We start from the raw sequence: 20,860 nt of genomic DNA on the forward strand, positions 1-20,860 counted from the left end.
GAGTGCGGAACAAACAAAACTATAAAATAATAAGAATATTATTAATAGACAAGAATGCCGGAACGGCTACAAAACCCTAAGAGGCTACATTGTGACTAACTTATTTCTCAAACTAAATTACAAGCAATATTTATAGAGAACTAAACTTAAGAAACCCTACCTCAGACGGGATAGGCCCAATTCCTAAACTAACAAGGAAAACCCAAATACTAAAATAAACATGAATACTAATATTTTCCAACATCATGAGTTTGCCAACAAGCAGATGTGGATGTGAGCTCCGTTAGGCGAACATGACAAGGCAAGCTCCGTTAGGCGGACACGACAAGGTAAGCTCCGTTAGGCGGACACGACAAGACAAGCTCCGTTAGGCGGACATGATAAGTGAGCAAGGAATCAAGTGAGCGAATAGGCGAGCGAGCAGAAGCAATCCAATTGGTGCAAGTGCAAGATTCCAAAGCCAGTGCAAACTTCCGAACCAACTTTGGAACGAACAAGCAAAAATTTCAGTTTACCACATTCACAATGTCACTCGAATGGCCACCAGTCCAAGCACTCGAGCGATTATTGGGGTGAGCAACAACAAGCTCTAACAGTAGGTTATTCTCATGTTATCCATGTGGGCCTAAAAAAGCCCAAACACACAAATAGCAAATTTTCTTCCTTGCCTGTGTGGGGCTTAAATCCTAACTACTTCTCTCTTCGTTTTTTTCTCCTTTTTTCTTTTTTCTTTTTCCCCTTTTTCCTTTTTTTTTTTTTTTTTTTTTTGTTTTCTGGTGGGTGTCTTCTCCCCAATCATACAAACCATGGAATGCAGTAATCGTGGTTCAGTCAATGGTAGCGGGTAGGACTGGCGGGAATTTCTGGGCTTCTGGTTACAGGTCGAGGCAAGTGGATCGGACTCGGGGTTTTAGGCAATGGCAGAGGCATGACTGGATGGCTTCGCGGCAAGGTGGATTCGGACGGCAAATTGTTAAATCACACCGGCGTTGGAGAATTAATCTCACCGGTAGCTAGGTAGTATGGAAATGGTGAGAGGATAAAGAGAAAAGAAGCAAAGGAATATTCTATTAATTTCCAAATCTGCTTGTTACAACCAACTCGAGAGCATGTATATCCCACATGCTGCATAATCCCCAATACAAGAATGCCACCTGGACAATACTACTACTAATTTCTAAAACCTTTAATAACTCTTGGCCCATTACAATTGAACCCCCCATACTTAACTCCTTACAATTTTACCCTTAACTACCTTACAACTTAGCCCTTACTGTTATTAACTAAAACCTCTCTGTGATTAAGGCAATCACAACCAGTTCATAACAATACCTCCCCCTTATAAAACCTTGTCCTCAAGGTTTGCTCAGAGTTGAAATGTAGGGTATTTAGCCTTGAACTCATCAAAATCTTCCCAAGTAGTCTCTGATTCCTCTTAATCTTGCCACTTCACTAACAATTGGACCCCTGCAACATTGTCTTTCTTATAAATTCTCCTTGCCAACACTGCTACTGGTGTGTTTCCTGTTAACCCATCTTTGACCACCTGAGGTATGACATTCTGAGGCACCAGATTACTCCTTAATTGTTTCTTCAAATGACTCACGTGGAACACAGGGTGGATTTTTTTTGTTAAATGGCATATTCAGTTTATAGGCTACCTTACCAATCTTTTCCCAAATATCATAAGGCCCATAGTACCTTGGTTGAAGCTTATGGTAATTATGAGGGGATAAAGCCTGCAACTAATAAGGAACTAACTTCAAATACACGAAATCTCCCACTTCAAATTGCCTCTTAGTTCTCTTCTTATCATGTTGCACCTTCATGCGATTCTGAGCCATCTTCAGGTTGTTTTTTCAAGACAGATAAGACCTTATCCCTTTCCAAGAGGCCTTGTTCCACTGTTTCCACCCTTGCAGTACCAAATTCATAGGGTAGAATCTGGGGTGGTGGGTAGCCATAGACTAACTCAAAGAGTGTGAACTTGGCAGATGAATGGTAAGAAGTGTTGAAGTACCATTCAGCCCAAGGAAGCCACTTAACCCATCTCCTTGGTTGTCCTCCAACAAAACATCTTAAATAGGTTTCAAGGCACCTGTTCATCACTTCAGTTTGCCCATCGCTTTGGGGATGGTAGCCCGAGCTTATACACAGTTTTGACCTTTGTAGTTTAAACAATTCCCTCCAAAAAGCACTGACGAAGATGAGATCTCTATCACTGACCACTAAACTTGGTACGCCATGTAGTTTTAAGACATTGTCAACAAAGGCCTGTGCCATTGTGATTGCAGTGTAGGGATGAGCCATAACTATGAAATGAGCACTCTTGGATAATCTGTCAACTACCATTAATATCACCGATTTACCCTTGCATAGAGGTAACCGCACTATGAAATCCATGCTGATGTCTATTCAAATTCTTTGAGGAATTGGCAAAGGTTGCAGCAATCCTGGTGGGGCAATGGTTTCCACTTTGTTCTGTTGGCATACTTGACAATCTGCTACATAGATCTGAATATCTTTCTTCATTCCTTGCCAATAGAAGTTCCTTTTGACCCTATAATATGTTTTTATGACCCCTTGATGACCAGTAGATGGAGTATAATGGTGCTCTTCTAGGATCTTTCTTCTCCACTCAGAGTGAAGGCTTAACACCACCCTCTTCTTGTAAAGCAACAAACCATTATCAACAGTGTACTTTCCAAAGGTAGATCCTCATGTGCCATTCATTGCAAATTCAACCACTTCTTTTTCTTTGCTACAATCCACTCATCTTGTTCAGTTCTTTTTCTCAAGTCATCTATCCAACCATTGTAAGGGTAAGAAATGGCATTGCATTCCCCCATGAACCGAGGGGCAAGTTCATGTAATTGAGCCACTCCATGTAATCTAGACAATGAATCTGCAACTACATTTTGGGATCCACTTTTGAACTGGATCTCATAATCATACCCCAGTAACTTAGAAACCCATTTTTGTTGAAAATACGTTGTAGCTCTTTGATGCAAGAAGTATTTACGACTGCTATGATCAGTCTTGATTATGAAATGCCTTCTCTGCAAATAATTCTGCCATTTCTTCACAGCATAAACCACAGCAACTAACTCTCTCTCATAAGTGGAGAGTACTTGATTCCTTGAACAAAGTGACTGGCTGGAAAAAGCAATAGGCCTTCCACCTTGCTGCAACACAGCTTCAATGCCACAACCAGAAGCATCACATTCCACTTCAAATGGTTTCGAGAAATCTAGTAAAGCCAAAACTTGTGGAGAAATCATGGCGATCTTAAGCTTGTCAAATGCTTGCTGAGTTTTTGCAGTCCAATGGAACCCATCCCTTCTTTGTCAAATGACATAAAAGCTGGCAAATTTTGCCATATCCTAGGAGAAACTTTCTATAATAGCCTGTTAAACCCAAGAAGCCCCTCAAGTCCTTGACAGTTTTTGGTGCAGGCCAGTTTTGTATAACTTGGATTTTTCCAGGGTCAAGTGCCACTCTTTCCCAAGATACAACATGTCCCAAATACTTCACCCTATTTTGTCCAAATGAACATTTGGATTTCTTGAGAATAGTTGATTGACCTGTAAAAGTTCAAACACCACCTTCAAGTGAGCTAAATGAGCCTCCCAGGTCTTACTATAAATGAGGATGTCATCAAAGAAGACTAACACAAATTTCCTCAAATGAGGCTGAAACACATCATTCATTAAACTTTGAAATGTAGCAGGAGCATTTGTAAGCCCAAAGGGCATTACTAGGAACTCATAGTGGCCCTCATGAGTCCTAAATGCAATTTTGTCAATGTCTCCAAGCTGCATTAATATCTGGTGATATCCAGAGCACAAGTCCAACTTAGAAAAATAGAGGGATCCATGCAATTCATCCAACAAATCATCAATAAAGGGTATGGGGTACTTATCCTTAATAGTGAGGGCATTGAGCGCCCTATAATCAATGCACATTCGCCAAGTGCCATCCTTATTCTTCACCAACAACACAGGAAAGGAGAATGGACTATGGCTTTGCCTTATAAAACCTAACTCGAGTAGCTCTTGAACTGCTTTTTCGATTTCAATTTTTTGCAATGGTCCATAGTGGTATGGTCGAATGCTTGGTGGTTTTGTCCCTTGCAGGAGGGGAATGTGATGATCATGGTCTCACTGTGGAGGTAGCTTAGTAGGCACGGCAAAAATAACCTCGAAGTCATTCAATAGCTGCTGCAATTCCTTCTTCCTTTGAATCTAATCAGGGGTCAATTTCCTAATAGCAAGGTTGCTAGTTTTAGGCATAGTATGGGAAAGAGGTGTAACGGTGGTGGAGGAAGGTTTAGAAGATGTATAAGGCCGAGGCGGAGGCAATTTCAACTCAGTGAGTTTTGAATCAAGTTGCACTGCAATGCCAATAGCCTCATACACATTTGCAGGTTTCAACAATTTAACATCATAGCGCAGTTCCTTTTTTAACCCTTGAGAAAGCAACTGCATAATAAAAGATGACTAATCTCCGGTGATCGAGTAGCCAAACGGCGAAATTCGGCGATGTAATCACGAAGAGTACCTGTGTGTCGAAGTTTGAAGAGAGCCTTTGCACTGTCGTCAAATTTAGAGGGTCCAAACTCATGACAAAGAGCTTTGGTAAACTCCGGCCAAGTGGGTCTGGTGTTGGTACAGTCTAGCCAACAAAACCAGTGAAGAATCTCCCCCTTAAAATGGAAGAAAGCAGTGTGAACACGGTGAGCCTCCGAGATCCCGTAGAAGGCAAAAAACTGCTCAGCTTTGTAGATCCAAGCAATGAGATCATCGCCTTCAGTGAAATGAGGAAATTCGAGCCGTCGTTGCCAAGGCGGGCAGAGAGGCTTGGTGCCAAGACTGCGAGGTGGCTGAAGCTATGCCAGATCTAAATGAACAAGGAAATTGGAAGGAGATGGGTGAGAGGACCTTTCACCTTCCCGATGATCAGGTAATTCATGGTAGAGCTCATGACGGAACTGCTCAAAATACGCCGGAAGGTGTGCCTCGAGCCGAGAGGAGAATTGATCATCCAGAACGAATTTCACCGCTTCACGAATAAGGGACGAAAATTCAGCTTTGAAAGCGGCAAATCAAGCCTCCATGGTGTTTGAATGAGTTTTTGGTTTAGGACGGGGCATACACAGAAGAGAAAATCCAGGATCAGAGGGTGATACCAATGTTAAATCACATCGGCGCTGGAGAATCAATCTCACCAGTGGCTAGGTAGTATGGAAATGGCGAGAGGATAAAGAGAAAAGAAGCAAAGGAATATTCTATTAATTTCCATATCTGCCTGTTACAACCAACTTGGGAACATGTATATCCCACATGCTGCATAATCCCTAATACAAGAATGCCACCTAGACAATACTACTAGTAATTTCTAAACCTCTAATAAATCTTGGCCCATTACAATTGAACCCCCATACTTAACTCCTTACAATTTAGCCCTTACTGTTATTAACTAAAACCTCTCTGTGATTAAGGCAATCACAACCAGTTCATAACACAAATGTGTTAGGTTTCTGGTTATAGTGACGTTGTGCATATGGTGTTTGCGAGTCTGGGTGAAAGTGACAACAAGCAGTGCAGTGGTGGGCAGACTCGTTTACGGGTTCAACGTGAAGTTGCAGCAAATCGATGAGGATTTGTGGCAGTTCAAGGTGCAGATCAACAAGATGTGATGGTTGCAACATATTTGAGATCCAGACTTAACAACAGCACGTTCAAACTTCAAACATCAGGCGTCGGCTCCTCTTTGGTAAGACTTGTCTCCTGCGGCGCAACTCAAACACCAAAAACATATTCAATTTTTTTTTTCAACGACAAAACCCTAATCTAGGTACAAAAACAAAACAAACAACAACCAAACCGATATTCGACGACTGAAAAACAAATTGATACCACCAAGAATAGATCAACCCCGAATGATCGAACCTGCTCTGATACCAAGTTGAATATCAAAGTGCGGAACAAACAAGACTACAAAATAATAAGAATATTATTAATAGACAAGAATGCCGGAATGACTACAAAACCCTAAAAGGCTACATTGTGACTAACTTATTTCTTAAACTAAATTACAAACAATATTTATAGAGAACTAAACCTAAGAAACCCTACCTCGTATGGGCTAGGCCTAATTCCTAAACTAACAAGGAAAACCCAAATACTAAAATAAACATGAATACTAATATTTTCCAACAAAGAGAGTAAGTATGTGATAATTGCATTACCAGATATGAACCCTAGATAGGGATATTTATACTAGTAAGGAGAAAGACCTTTTAGGATATGGAATATGTATTATACCAAGAGAATATTTAGGACTATATATTATGTACTCTTAGAAGTGTGATTACTTGCGGCGCATGTCAATCCCTAGATTATAGGAATATTTGAGAATATAAGAAACTCATCTAATCCCCAATTAGATCGTATTTTTGTGTCTTGTGGAACAAAAATAGTCAATCTCAGCAAAATCGGAGAGCATATTGTTTATGATTCTTTTGACACGTGGCAATCTGGCCTTGTTACGGTTACAAAGTAATTGAGACTTTCCGAATTCAGACGCACGATCTAAAAAAATGTGTCGTTGAGATAACAATGATGGGGGGACATTGCGTCGCATGTGCACGAGAACTGTGAGCTACTTTTTGCTTTTACCAAGTTGCTCCAACCGCAAAAACACATGGGCAAGACAGTCCAAATTCAATGGTGAGATGATTTCAAAAAAATCTTCTATAAATAGCATGGATTTCTCCAACAATTCCCTCATGCATCCAAAATTTTCTAATATGGGAAACCTTAATTGCTTAGTGTTCCAGCCTCTCTAAGTCTTCAAATTATCAAATTTTTTTCTCTTTTTTCCATAAAAAATGACAGCCTTGAGTGTACAGCTAACTCCTGCCACCAATTACAACATTTCCTCAAACCTCCAATGATCAGAGTAAGCAATAAAAAGATAGTAATTCCTTCTCCCATCATTGTTGGGATTTTCTAAATGGGATATAGATTCGTTAAAACTTCATAGGAATTAACCTCTTCTTCCTGTCAAGTTACTCATTCTTAGCCTTCACGCTCTGCTCCACAGCTAAAAAAGTGTCATTCTCCTCGTAGTTTGTGCATACAGATATGGCTTGAGTGGAGCGCTGAGATTCTTGAGCGATTCTCCTCCATTGGAGCCCTCTTGGTATCAATTTGAGGCAGACAATGATGTAAACTTTGGAACAATAAATGCCTCCACCGAAAAAGAACTGGACTATTACCCTTTAAGAATCTAAAGATTTTTTGCTAAGGGTGATGGTTTGTCTCTGGTAGAATTGTTTTATGCACTGAATACTTGCTCACACATGTTTGCTCATATTATTTACTCAAGCCATTGATCTTATTAAAGTAAACCCCTTAGAACCTCTCATCCCCTACTTCCTTATTGTGGAATAAGTAACGCAGTCAAACTTGGATAAACTTGTAAGCTTATGTGAATTTTAGACCCCTTTGATAACATTGCAAGAAAAATGTATCCCCTGAACTTAGTGTTTATAAATATCCTATTGTGATGACCAGAGTACCACCCTACTCCGACACCATGTTTAAGACACATGAAAAATCTCTTGCTCCGACACCATGTTTAAGACACATGAACTTAGTGTTTATAAATATCCTATTGTGATGACAAGAGATCACTACATAACGTACTCGACTTAGTACGCTAGTCTGGGATAGAAGTAATCATACTTTGGGGCCGGAATTCAGAGCCACCACCTAGTTGATTTTTGATTCGCCCTTTTCAATTATTCCTTCGAATGGCCAGGGCCAAGGTTTGAGTGTATAACACACGACCCTTAAATTGCATAAACTTTATGAAAGCCGGATGGTGCATTAGAAGTTTCTGGACAATGGGGCCATGTCACAACGTTTGTAGTCCGCTTAACATAACCACACTTAGTATAGCTCGAGTCTCCCAAGCTACTACCTGGAACATCATAAAATGGCCTTTATCACAAGAGACTCCTCTAACATTATTAATTTAAAATTTTAAGCTTGCACTTTTGTAGAGTTTCAAAGCTGTGTGATATTTGAAAAAAAAAAAAAAAACCCAACCTTTTCCGATGACTAACCACACTTTATGGAAAAACCAACCATTAAAACCATCTGGTCTAAGAGACTTATTAGGGTGCATAGACAAGCAAACATACCTATTGCCCTCTGGAGTCGCCCTTAAAACGTATTACAAATGCCCTTAAAACTTATGACGTTTTCAAAGTGCCATTAAAACATTTTTAATGACATTTAGGTAACTGTCATTGACTTCTTTTTAGCATTATTGGAAGGAAACTGTTGTTAGTACTTCAAAAATCTCATTTTATGCTCCTCACAACTGAGATTTTTTTAGTGCCAATAACAATTTCTATTGGTAGATAGAATATTTTTCCTCCCCAAGTAAACTCAACATAAACAATTTTTTGTTGGAAAATATTAGTATTTAAGTTTATTTTAATGTTTGGTTTTCTGGGCCTAGCCCGTTTAGCATAAGGGTTTCAATTTCTTATCTTTTAGGGTTATGATTAGTTTATTATAAATATCATGTTTGTTATTCAGTCGAGAAAAAGTCAATCAAAATATAGTTATTCGATTGTAGCCGTTTCGACAATCTTGTTTAATCAATAATATTCATAATTATATTTCGTTTGTTAGTTCAACTTAGTATCAGAGCAAGTTTGATCATTCAAAATTTAATTTGCTTCTATTCAGTATCAGTTTGTTTGTCTCCTCCGTTTGTTTGTTTTTTTCTGTTCACAGTTGTCGTTGGCATGTTGCAGAAAAAGTAAAGAAAAGATGGTAGAAAAAGAATTTTTCTGACGATGGTTTTGACAAAGCTCTAACCTGAGAACCACAAACTCAGATCAAGTTTGTCTTTACCTTAGGTCATCTCCAACCGAAGGGTCCAAAGGGCTAGAGGGCCGAAAATAACCCAAAAACCGTCTCCAACAGAGGACTAGGTCAGAAGGCTCGTGAGCCCCACTGAATCTGAAAGGGCCAAAGAGCTGGCCCCTCCTAGCCAGCCAGCCAGCCCCGAGCTGGCCAAACTTTTTGCTTAAAACTATTGGACATAACCGACAAGAATAAAAACAATAGTGTCCGTTATAACCGACACGAATAGTTGGGAAAATTTTGAATACAACGGCTAGCTGACGTCAGCTATCCGTTATTTTTTAATATTTTTTTTTTTACAGTTTTATTTATTTATTTTTATTTACAAAATTTTTTTCCTATAACTTCTATTTTTTTCTATAATTTCTATTTTACAAAATTTGTTTCATATATATTTTTTTTAAATTCTATTTTTTTTCCTATAACTTCTATTTTACAAAATTTGTTTCATATATTTTTTTTTAAATTCAATTTTTTTCCTATAACTTCCTAAGTCATTATGCAACATTAAATTAAATTAAGTAACATAAAATAACATTAAACAATATGAAACAACATTAAATAATATTAACCAACATAAATTTAAGTTGTAGTTTTTTAAATTTAAGTTATTGTAATTTTTAAATTTAAATAATAAATTATGTTTGGTCCTATAACCCTTTGACTCTCGGTTGGAGACGGTTTTTTGTGATAGCGCTAAAACGAGCCCTATGGCCCTTTGGCCTTAGGTTGGAGATGGAGACAAATATGACAATATACTGTTCATTAAAATATTAATATCTTGGAGAACCAGATGACCAAAACAAGCCATCTAATCAAACCTCGATTGGAGATGATCTTGGGCCTCCCTATTGAGCCCCGCTTGAATGAACCCACCATGCCAGTATCCGCTGCCACATCTGACTGAATGCGAACCGCCCGATCCATTGACCAAATCCATCTGCTGCTGCTGCTCATGCACCCAGTCGCCAAGCCCGCCGTTGTTGTCCCATCGCACCCAGAGTCACCACATCGTACCAGATCCAGATTGACCACCAACCTGCACCCAGTTCCACCTCCATGTATTACACCGCTGCTGCTTCCTTATTATAGAGGAAAAAAACAAAAAAAAAATATATATAAAAAAAAAGGACAAAAAGGAATAAATATAGCCTATTGCTAGGCCCACACGGCAAAGGAAAAAATGGTAAAGTTTGTTTTAGGCCCACACGAGTTGTTGGCCTGTTTGGAATTGTTTTGTGACTGTCACTCTAGTGCTGTACATGTGATCACTCAAGTGATAGTACTTTGTTTTTGTTTGTTCGTTGCTACAATTAAGATATGGAAATCTCGTCCCTTTAGTGACGGGTTCTTTGCATACTCTCAATATTATCCAATCTGAATCTATAATCAGTTCGCTTAACGGAACGCCATGAGTTTGACAGGATATTGGAAAACATTAGTATTTAGGTTTATTTTAATGTTTAGGTTTTTTGGTCTTAGCCCGTTTAGCATTAAGGTTTCGGTTTCTTATCTTTTAGGGTTAGGGTGAGGGTTAATTTATTATAAATATCATGTTTGTTATTCAATCGAGAACAAGTCAATTAAGATGTAATTATTCAATTATAGCAATCTCGGCAATCTCGTTTAATCAATAATATTCATAGTTATATTTGATTTGTTAGTTTAACATTTTTTTCTCTAAATCCAAAGTCAACAACACCCGTTAAAAATTTTCCTGATTGCACAAAATATTGATTGACTCAATCTTAATATTGAAAATATTTGCAATTTAAAACAAATTACCGGAGAGGCATTCACAAACATATTCTGAAAAAGACATTCTTATTTTAGTACGGCGTCCACGTGCAACACTACGTAGGGGGTACATAACTGTTTTAACCGAAACTCGAGGGACGCCTGGCTTTGCTAGAGTCAGAGACCTCTTCCTTCTCCCTTGGACATAATTGTAGCCTCACTTGATCTTCCTCACAAATCATTTTCTTCTTCTTCTTCTTCTTCCCATTAACCAAATGCCCATTTCTCTCACTCAAACATAAAACATCACAGACGCTCAAATCTTTAGCAGCCATGGATGAAGAATACGACGTCATCGTCCTCGGAACCGGCCTCAAAGAATGCATTCTCAGCGGCCTCCTCTCAGTTGATGGTCTCAAGGTAATTCAACCTCTGCTTAGTTATGAATTCAAGTATTCTTTCTTTGCAAATTAATTATAAATAATTAATAAGGTCGGGAATCATACTTTCAATCACTATTCTAAAATTTCTCGCTTAGCGCTGAGGGTTAATCCTTGAGCGTTTAAAAATTAAGAAAATGCGCCTAGACCTGCTTAGGCGCTGCCACCTAGACCGCCTAGGCACCTGCCTAAGTAATGACCCTAACTTAGACAAAAAATAGATAACTTTTTTTTTTGTTCCAATATTTATACTCTATATTTCATTCTACTTTGCAATTTATGTATCCTAATGCAATTATGTATTTTTTTTAAGAATAAACAAGCACTTATTAATACGATATATCGTAATTTACTTAAATCCGCCTAGTCTGCCTAAGCCACTACCTAACTGCCTAGGCACTAGGCCCCAGGCCACCACCTAACTAGCGCTTATTAATACGATATATCATAATTTACTGAAATCCACCTAGTCTGCGTAAGCCACCGCCTAGCTACCTAGGCGCTAGGCCCTAGAACAATGCCCGACTAGCGCTTAACGTCTTTTAAAACCTTGCTCTCAACATGATTCATGTAAATGCACTTTGGTCTGGAGTGCTAATAGTTTTGCACTTTTGAGATGCATTTTCATAAAACTGAACGCACTGATGAGCATTTACTATAAAAGTTCCATCGGTGATCTCACTCTGATTAGGTTTCATTCATTGCAATTTGTAAGAGAGATCAACATCACCTGGATTTAAGATTGTCGTTGCTATCACTTGTCGATAAGAATGTTAAGGCCCCTAATATGTTATTTAATTACCCGAAATAGGTACTGCATATGGATAGGAACGACTATTATGGAGGAGAGTCTACCTCACTCAATCTCAACCAGGTAAGTATCTTAATAATAGTCCTTGGTAATCTTTTTGGCTACACAGTTTGGCTTACTTTCTTGTGACACATTCCTACGCATGTGATTTGTTTTACGGCTTCGGTTTGTCTTCTGGTTTTGGATTTCAGCTCTGGAAGCGATTCAGGGGCGAGGATAAGCCTCCAGAAACTTTGGGCTCGAGTCGAGAGTACAATGTTGATATGATCCCCAAGGTAAAAAGAACGATGCATATGTTTCTTATGGTTGTTCTTTGATTCCTTTCTTTAGTTTTACTTTCCCCCAATCTATATATATAGGTGATGATCATGATGTACCATTTTCTGTGTTAATTTGCATGTTAATTTTTAAGCCTGTCAATGATGTGATCTTGATATTCAGTTGCTCGTCTTTACCACATTCAATGTTTCTTAACGAAGAAATCTGTTTCAGGAATTTCCTTTTGTTTCGTTAGTCTGAACTTTGTTTATTACATGAAGTCTGCTTAAATGCTGATATTTCTGACAAGTGATCGCTTAAAAGTACTAGGTTTATTTTCGGTTTGTTCTACATGTTGTTCTGATAATTTGATTCTTTACAACCTCTGTGCATATTTTGACAGTTCATGATGGCCAACGGAGCTTTGGTTCGTGTCCTGATTCACACTGACGTTACTAAATATCTGAATTTCAAGGCTGTAGATGGTAGTTTCGTGTATAACAAAGGAAAGGTGTGATTACTAATAATTTTCAAGTTCACTGAGTGCTTATTCATGTATCATCTATATGACATATATGGAACTATTAACTTTGGTTCACCCTAATTTTGTTAATGAGGTTTTGCATTATGTTTCCAGGTCCACAAAGTGCCAGCTAATGATGTGGAAGCACTTAAATCTCCACTTATGGGATTATTCGAGAAGCGGAGAGCTCGAAAGTTTTTCATTTATGTGCAGGACTATGACGAGAATGATCCAAAATCTCATGAAGGACTGGACCTCAACAAAGTCACAGCACGAGAGCTTATTTCGTACTTCTTCTTTCTCACATCCAAAATTTGTGCAAACATGTTTAATTTCTGCATGATGGAGTTAAGATTTTTGTTACTGACATAGGAAGTACGGGCTAGATGACAATACTGTCGATTTCATTGGGCATGCACTGGCTCTCCAGCAAGATGATAACTACTTGGCCGAGCCAGCTATGGATTTTGTGAAGAGGATGAAGGTAACGAAGCATGAACTTTTTACTATGAATATGCTGGATATGAATTATTAAACTTCTTGCCCAATCGAGTCCTATACGTGTATTGAATGTGTTCTACGAAAGAACTGAGTTGCTCCCTTTCGCTACACCTTTCTTAACTAACAAGGCAATATATGGACAATGGCAGAGTTTTCAAAAGCACTAATTAGATGTACCCTAGAAAGTTTTCTCAATCCAACTCTACAGTGTTCTATAATATACTCTACTTTCCTCCTTTTGGAAAGTTATATGCAGAGTCGCTCGCACGCTTTCAAGGAGGATCTCCTTATATTTATCCCCTGTACGGTCTAGGAGAGCTCCCCCAGGTATGCTTTCAACCATTATTTCTAGTATCTCTTGGATATGCAACTCAGTTCCTCTGACTTTATGTGCTACGAAATTTGCAGGCATTTGCTCGGTTGAGTGCTGTTTATGGTGGCACCTACATGCTCAGCAAGCCAGAATGCAAGGTTATTTTTTCATGCATATCGAAAATTATCTAAATTCTCTATTATAAACCTTTTAATCCATCCTTTCGTACGTGTTATTGATACTTGACTGATGTTGCGAATTGGCAGGTAGAGTTTGAAAGCGGGAAGGCCATTGGTGTGACTTCCGAAGGAGAAACTGCAAAATGCAAAAAAGTTGTATGTGATCCTTCATATTTGCCTAACAAGGTAACATTAAGAAATTTTTTAATATCAGCAGGGTCATCTGGCATGAGAAGCTTTTTTAAACTGATTTGAGTTCCAATCTCCGTCTCGTGCAACAGGTGAAAATAGTAGGGAAAGTTGCCCGTGCAATATGTATTATGAGTCATCCAATCCCAAACACCAATGATTCTCACTCGGTCCAGGTTATTCTACCCCAGAAGCAACTTGGACGTAAATCTGATATGTAAGCTGTTACCTCTCATGCCAAGATCACAAATTTAACAAATTATGTCACGTTGCAACTAGAACTAATATATCACAAGGACCGTAAGACCTTGTAATAATGGTACTCGATCTGATATGCCTCTGTTGCAGGTACTTGTTTTGCTGCTCCTACTCCCACAATGTAGCTGCGAAAGGGAAATACATTGCTTTTGTGTTAACGGAGGCAGAGACCGATAATCCTCAGGTGGAACTGAAGCCTGGAACAGATCTCCTTGGGGCCGTAGATGAAATCTTTTTTGACACTTACGACAGATACGAACCTACTAACCAGGGTGATGGGGACAATTGTTTCATATCCGCGGTGAGAATGAATGAATTCTTACATCTTCATTTGATTATTATCGTAAGCTCATACATTTATACTTCAATTTGTACTCATGACAACTAATAGTCCTCAAATCACAAACCCCGCTTTCACCTGCTTTCCACACAAAATTCAACATAAGTTGTAATTTCTCTGGTGTTGGAATGCATTGCAGAGTTACGACGCAACGACACACTTTGAGACTACCGTCCAAGATGTCATTGCCATGTACAGCAAGATAACTGGAAAGGTAACTCTTCAAATTTACTCCAATCAGCCAACTTATATAATTGAACATGCTGGATCAATCGTGTAGAACTTAATTAGCTGCTGCCTGATAAACAAATCCGTCGAGTTCAAATTTGAATTCTTCTCAATGCACCGTGTTTCAGGCCCTTGACTTGAGTGTGGATTTGAGTGCTGCTAGCGCTGCTGAAGAATGAAATTTCGGAACAAGAGCAGCTACAACACTGTAGTTCATTTCATTTCCTCTATTTTTTTTTTCAAATTTCAAGCTTATTCATCATCTGTTTCTGAGATTCGTTGCGTTCATTAAACATGTTAATTAGCAGCACCTTCTTTGCTTAAAAAGTTATTCCACTCCAAACGGTGTAGATTAATTTGATCATTCTCAAAGAAGGATATAGAATGTTTGTTCTTCTGAATCTGACACCAATAAATGGGTCACACATATAATTGTTAAGCAAAATTTAGTTGTTTACTGCTGCAATTTTACGTTTATTCAAGTTTAAAAGATAATTGATGATGTAAGTAGAGTAAGTAGAGCATCACGTGATATGCTTAACCTGAAATCATAACTGGCCCTAAGATTTGAGGGCCCAAGGCGAGCCACTGAAAGGAGGCCCTTGAGTTCTCAAACCCTTAATGGCGTCGTGCATTCTTATTATTTTTTTGTTCCGATAATCTATTACACGACGAAAGACTAGCTGGTGCAGAAAATAGAATCATTTAAATAGGAAGACTCGAAATGGGTTGTGCATTCACCTTCCCTCCTTTTTTCCTTCTTTTTAAAGTTTCCTATTTTTTCTTCATCTTCCTTGAGGGACAAGGTTCCTGCTTCTAACCGCCTAGCAGCAAATCTCTGTAAATACATCAACATATATTCCTGTTTTTAACCTTACCATGTTAAAATCGAATAATTTTTTATCAGTGCTAACCTGGATAATTTTTTAAGAATAAATTCCATCTTAAACACAAAACCAGATGATTAATCATCATGAGAAATACATTAAAACTTTGTTGCCGTCTACTCCCCTTTGGCTTTTGCAAGAGCTTTCTTCCCCTGTCCAAGCATATACCCGTACATGTGAGGACTCCCTGCGACAAATAATCCACGGGAAAATGAATAAAAACCAGTTAAATTGTTTAAGTATGGTAAAAATATGCCTGTGAAAACGGTGCATGCCTGGGACATAGATTCCTAGGGCAACGATTGCAGCATAGAAGTAATCGAAACAGAAGTTCCACTTGTTTGGCATCCTTATAGAATACTTCTCAGAGTTCTGCAAATGCATCAACATATTTGATGAGCATAGATCCAATAAAGACTACTCTACACGCTCTTTGTAGCTGCGGTGGATAAGCAGAAGATGATATGCAAAGTTCCCTGTACTAGATGAGTAATAAACGACACTACCCCACACCTAACTCTCAAAACCCAGGAAACCACCCCATTTACAACACCCTTCTCACAGAAAAAAAGGCAAAAGAAAAATTATTGGTTTTACGAATCATATAGTTTGATACCTTCATGTGTGGCAGGGCAATATATATTAGACCAACTTCACTTGTGATGCCAGTTGGATACAACAAGATGAAGGTGCTATACCTGCATGGCATTAAATACACAATAACGATGAATGAATGAATCGCAGAACTCAAACAGCTCGAGTTCTTCAATGATCTCAAAACTGATGAACTACCTGAGCCACAAGAGCCATGAAGGTGCAAAACCAAGAGCCTCCTTCATGCCAAAGAAAGAGTATCGAATAATCTGCAATTACAATGAATTGAATCTGAATTGGTTTCCTCCTCCTACTACTGCAACTAACGAAAAAGTAAAAATGATTACAATCAGCATCAGGATGCATGTATTAATGCAGCCAACATCCGACTGCATGTATTACTTTAAGTGAGGAATTTTAGCAACTTAAACAGAAAAGAAAATGTCCCGGAATTCTTCAATATTCTCCGTAAACAGAGCTTGTTATAAAGGCAACTATAACATAATTTTAGATTAGAAACGCCTTAGCATATTAGGTTTCTAAGGTAATTTGGGAGCAGAAAACATACATACAGAGTTGCTCTTAGTACATGTTTTCGAAGCAAAAGTTCAAGCCAAACTGTTTTCGAAAAAAAAAAACATCTTTCATGGTTAAAGCAACAAACTAGGATTTAGAAAAATCATTTCAGTAAGCAAACATCCTAGGTATTTAATAGGTGCTTTTATAGACAATCTAAACCAAATTGCTAAGTCTTACAATTCCACGATAAAATTCCTGTTATACACAATCTGATTAGCGACAATACATTCTAAATGAAGCAAGTCAATACAACTTGGTCATGCCATTCCATACATTTAGATCTTTGGTTTAGAACACTATTTAACGACCGGATTGCATAAGGCACTAAACTTTAAAATCTAAAAGTGCACATACTTTCAATAATAACACTTTGACACAGATGCAAACACAGAAGAGAGCAAAAAGCGCAAGAAATGGAGATCAGAAAACACTTGCCTCGGTGATAGACCAGCTGATGACCAAAGAGCACACTAGCATATGACTCCGAGTCTGCCGCAATAAGCTTCATCTCCTGACTTAAATATTTAAAAGAATTGAACTTTCATGTATAATACAATGCTACTAAAAATTTAAACCCCAAACTTCGTCCTTGCATTCAAACCTCAGGAAAACTCCACAGGATTCCCCATGTCAGATACAATCTTGAACCGACTTGCGGCAGTGTTGCTGTTACTGGAGATCTCACCAAACCTGCATCACATGCAATCCCATATAAGAACTACCAATTAACAAAACCCATAAAATATAATTTAATCAGCTGAATTTTAACATACAAACAGAAGAAAAATAAGGGACTCACCCACTAGCCCATGAACAATCTGTTGCTCCATCCCAACATTTCAAAACCCAATTCAAAGAATAACACAAGAAAAATGAAATGTGAAAACACATTCTCCAATTTAATTATAAAATAAAAAATAAAAAATAAAAAATAAAAAATAAAAAAAAAACAAATTGAGGAATAAATAAACAATTGGAATTGGAGGGAGCAGTAGAAGATCCAAAACGGCGGCGGACTGGACGAGAAGAAGAGGGCGTTCGATGGCATTGTAAACATGTTGGTGGCCGGATTCACTGAGAGTCTTGAGAGCAAGATACAGTACCTGAAACCTGAAACACAACTCGAATTCAGTTGGGGGAGACAGGGAGAGAGAGAGAGAGAGAGGGAGACAGATTGTGGGGAGCGGGTACCATCCGAGGAAGACAGTCCAGTCGTAGAGGGAGACGTATAGGAGCCTGAGAGCGGATAATAGTCCCGCTCCATTGATGACTGATGTCTATGGCAGATCTACGAGCATAGATTATTGGGTCAATGCCACTACTTTCATCCTGTAACCCGCCATTTCGAATCTTTTGAACCCCATGCCCTCACGAGCGGTGGTAAGGATCGGCACGTGTTCGCTCGTAAGAAAATTCTCAAAATCGAATAAGTTTGGCTCGACTAGTTTCATCGCTAGCGAAGATCGAATGTTACAGTAATTAGGGGAAAGATCGAATGTGACTAAAGAGAGTTGACTTGAATATCGAATGGATAGTTGCAATCTAACTACTTATAAGTATATGTAAGGTTTCTTTTTTTATCAATAAGAGATTCAATCCTCAAACGCCTCTCACGTGTGACGATTTTTCAAGCCTAATACATGGACAACACAATTCAAGTGACTTGAACAACGGAATTAAGGCGACATGGATTATATGTGGCCGTTGGACTTCACACATGAGACAACCTGCTCTGATACCATGTAGAATTATATTTGTGTTAATTGTATTGTTGATCTCACAAAGATACAAATATATACAAGTCAATTGACTTGGAGTACAAGAGTGAGAAACTAAGAGAACTAAGAGACCATAAGGCTATGTTTGTGTGATGGACTTTCATGTCCCAATACATTAAGGAAGTTTGCAGAGAATTAATTACAAAAATGTTTGACATGGTGGATTAAAAATGTACTATATGAGCATTACAATAGCATGTGAGAAGAATTTGTAAATAACTACTTAAAAAATAACGTGGGTATTTATGGAATGTATTGTGTCATGTACATGTACCTATCACCTGGGTAAAGGCAGTCTAAATGTTGACTGAGTAAACATCCTGTAATAAGCAGAGTAGTTATGAACCCTATAGACCATCCTCATGCCGACGACACATGGGGACCTAGATACCCACCCTATAGTTACTTGACGTCCCAATTCACGCTGTGTATCTGTTTTCACTAATTCGAGTCGTTTATCACGTTTAACTTAGAGAATCTTAAATTTACTTAAAAAAGTTGCTAAAGGTGCTAATTACAGGTGCAAGCTCGATTATCCTTGACAAAGGCAGGGCTCCTGGTGGAGACATGATCCAAATTTTTGTAAATGGACCCCCTTTTGAAATGTTTTGATGGACATATTGATGATTTTGATAAACTTACATGCTTTTGTGTTTAGTCTTATAGACGAGACTAGTTTGAGTTGTTGAGTACCTAACATTTAGTTATGTTTACTTTGTGATTTAATTTCACCACATGATTTGTCAAATATTGAGTGTAGCTTTATTTGCGTCTGTAGGATAATTGCATGCGATATTATTTCTAGTAAAGGCTAGATGTATTTGTAGACATGTAAATTTTGTTGCATGCAAATGATGCATCACAAAGCTTCACGTGGCATTTGACTCGTCACAAATAGACAAGTTATTCAATGACATGTGGCACAAATCAAGCAAAGGAAGCTCAAAATGATTCCAAAATTCGGCCAAAAGGGGGAAATACCCCTTAAAATCAGCAAGGGGTCCAAATTGTTCCCAAAACTGGAAAGAAAGGTAAAACATCTTCACAAAACAATCAAGAATTGAAGATTGCTCGCAAAATAGGCAAGTAAGCCCTATAGATTTCGGCCAAGCAAAGGAAAGTGGCTAAAATTAAGATACAAAACATGCCTAAATTCTCCCATGGACGAATCAAGACACAAATCAAAGCCAAATCCATCCAAAGGCAAGTTTTGAGAAGTTTATAAATACAAGGTCCTTAGACAAGCATAAAGGTCGACAATTTCTACATCAAAAGGCCGAAATTCTCACAAAAGGAGAACCTCTGCCAAATCTTTGAAGACTAATACGCTGCCAAAGCTATCTTCGAAGAACGCACAACCAAAGCTAAAGCTTTCTTTCGACTAAAGCCGAAACATTCCCTTGAAGAATCTATAAGCACTTGTGCCGATTGTTTCATGACTTTGTTACAAGCTCAAATCTTGCAACGACGTTCGATTCAAGATCAATTCGTCAAGACCCATGAATCAACAAAATCCCACAACAACATCACCTTTGCCGCAGGTCATACACAAACCTAAAGGTGAAGACTATCTATGCATTGTTTCAAGCTCAAAACTTGAAGTAACCATTCAATTGTTCGTCCGAGATCAAGTCATCGCGACCCTTGGATTAACAACCTATGCATCTACATCAAATTTGAAGACTGAATTAGAGGAAAATTGTAAATAGAGATTGTAACCCTACAAATTCATCAATAGAAATCTACTTTGTACACGTGTTCTCGTTTTATTCGTTACAGGAATTTTCATGTTTACAATTTTGGCACGCCCGATAGGACCTCTCTGTCTCTCATCTCTATGTTCAAATCCACAAGAAATACACATGGCATCAAGAAATGATCAAGTTGTTCTCACAACCAACGTGAAGACACAAGAACATCCTTGTTGCAAGTGGTGGCACTTTCGACGTCACAACCCAAAGTAAGGCAAGATCTCTCTGTGTTGTTCATTCCACCCCTACATTAACTCTATCAAATAAGCAAAAACACCTGAGGCACAAGCACGTGATCACCCTGGGCTCACTAAAGGCGCCAAGGGAAGAAAGCCTGATGAGGTATTCCGAGTCGTTGACTTTTGATGCCGACTCAAGCAGAAGCTCGTATCCCGTAACCATGCAAGTCATGACTACTGGTACGACTTCAATCGAAGAGTAGTTGAACGAATCAATCGCAAGGTTGACAAAGATCGTGGAGGAAAATGACTTGCAGATTGTTACACTCGTTAATCGTCTGGAGGCACAACACGACGAGAAAGCTGA

At 38.5% G+C, this 20,860-nt stretch overlaps 2 protein-coding genes across 2 annotated transcripts; one reads left to right on the top strand and one right to left on the bottom strand.

Annotated features, from left to right (window-relative positions):
• The first annotated feature begins 10,840 nt into the window (after nt 1–10,840).
• LOC137719686 (guanosine nucleotide diphosphate dissociation inhibitor At5g09550) lies at nt 10,841–15,182 on the top strand. The gene is made up of 13 exons (XM_068458731.2): nt 10,841–11,105; nt 11,937–11,999; nt 12,128–12,211; nt 12,598–12,705; nt 12,832–13,004; nt 13,090–13,201; nt 13,465–13,545; nt 13,627–13,689; nt 13,798–13,896; nt 13,992–14,116; nt 14,248–14,458; nt 14,637–14,711; nt 14,854–15,182. The coding sequence occupies exons 1-13, from the start codon at nt 11,019–11,021 to the stop codon at nt 14,902–14,904; spliced, it is 1,332 nt and encodes a 443-aa protein (XP_068314832.1). The 5' UTR covers nt 10,841–11,018; the 3' UTR covers nt 14,905–15,182.
• An 86-nt stretch (nt 15,183–15,268) lies between these two features.
• LOC137729072 (very-long-chain (3R)-3-hydroxyacyl-CoA dehydratase PASTICCINO 2A-like) lies at nt 15,269–19,132 on the bottom strand. The gene is made up of 10 exons (XM_088684973.1): nt 19,082–19,132; nt 17,977–18,062; nt 17,785–17,895; nt 17,585–17,604; nt 17,387–17,475; nt 17,221–17,274; nt 16,405–16,475; nt 16,229–16,310; nt 15,888–15,984; nt 15,269–15,799 (listed from the first exon to the last, which is right to left on the bottom strand). Exons 1-10 carry the CDS (start codon nt 19,130–19,132, stop codon nt 15,729–15,731), a joined length of 732 nt encoding a protein of 243 aa, XP_088541099.1. The 3' UTR covers nt 15,269–15,728.
• Nucleotides 19,133–20,860: the final 1,728 nt, after the last annotated feature.

This window comes from Pyrus communis, chromosome 15 (genome assembly GCF_041283825.1).
Source record: "Pyrus communis isolate YQ-2024b chromosome 15, ASM4128382v1, whole genome shotgun sequence".
NCBI classification, from domain to species: domain Eukaryota; kingdom Viridiplantae; phylum Streptophyta; class Magnoliopsida; order Rosales; family Rosaceae; genus Pyrus; species Pyrus communis.

Coding starts and splice junctions, on each gene's coding strand:
- LOC137719686 (XM_068458731.2), top strand. CDS start 11,019: ATGGATGAAGAATACGACGTCATCGTCCTCGGAACCGGCCTCAAAGAA. Junction 13,202..13,464: donor ATTTTGTGAAGAGGATGAAG/GTAACGAAGCAT, acceptor CCTTTTGGAAAG/TTATATGCAGAGTCGCTCGC. Junction 13,690..13,797: donor TCAGCAAGCCAGAATGCAAG/GTTATTTTTTCA, acceptor GCGAATTGGCAG/GTAGAGTTTGAAAGCGGGAA.
- LOC137729072 (XM_088684973.1), bottom strand. CDS start 19,132: ATGTCTCCACCAGGAGCCCTGCCTTTGTCAAGGATAATCGAGCTTGCA. Junction 17,896..17,976: donor TGGACTGTCTTCCTCGGATG/GTACCCGCTCCC, acceptor GTTGTGTTTCAG/GTTTCAGGTACTGTATCTTG. Junction 17,476..17,584: donor GATTGTTCATGGGCTAGTGG/GTGAGTCCCTTA, acceptor CATGTGATGCAG/GTTTGGTGAGATCTCCAGTA.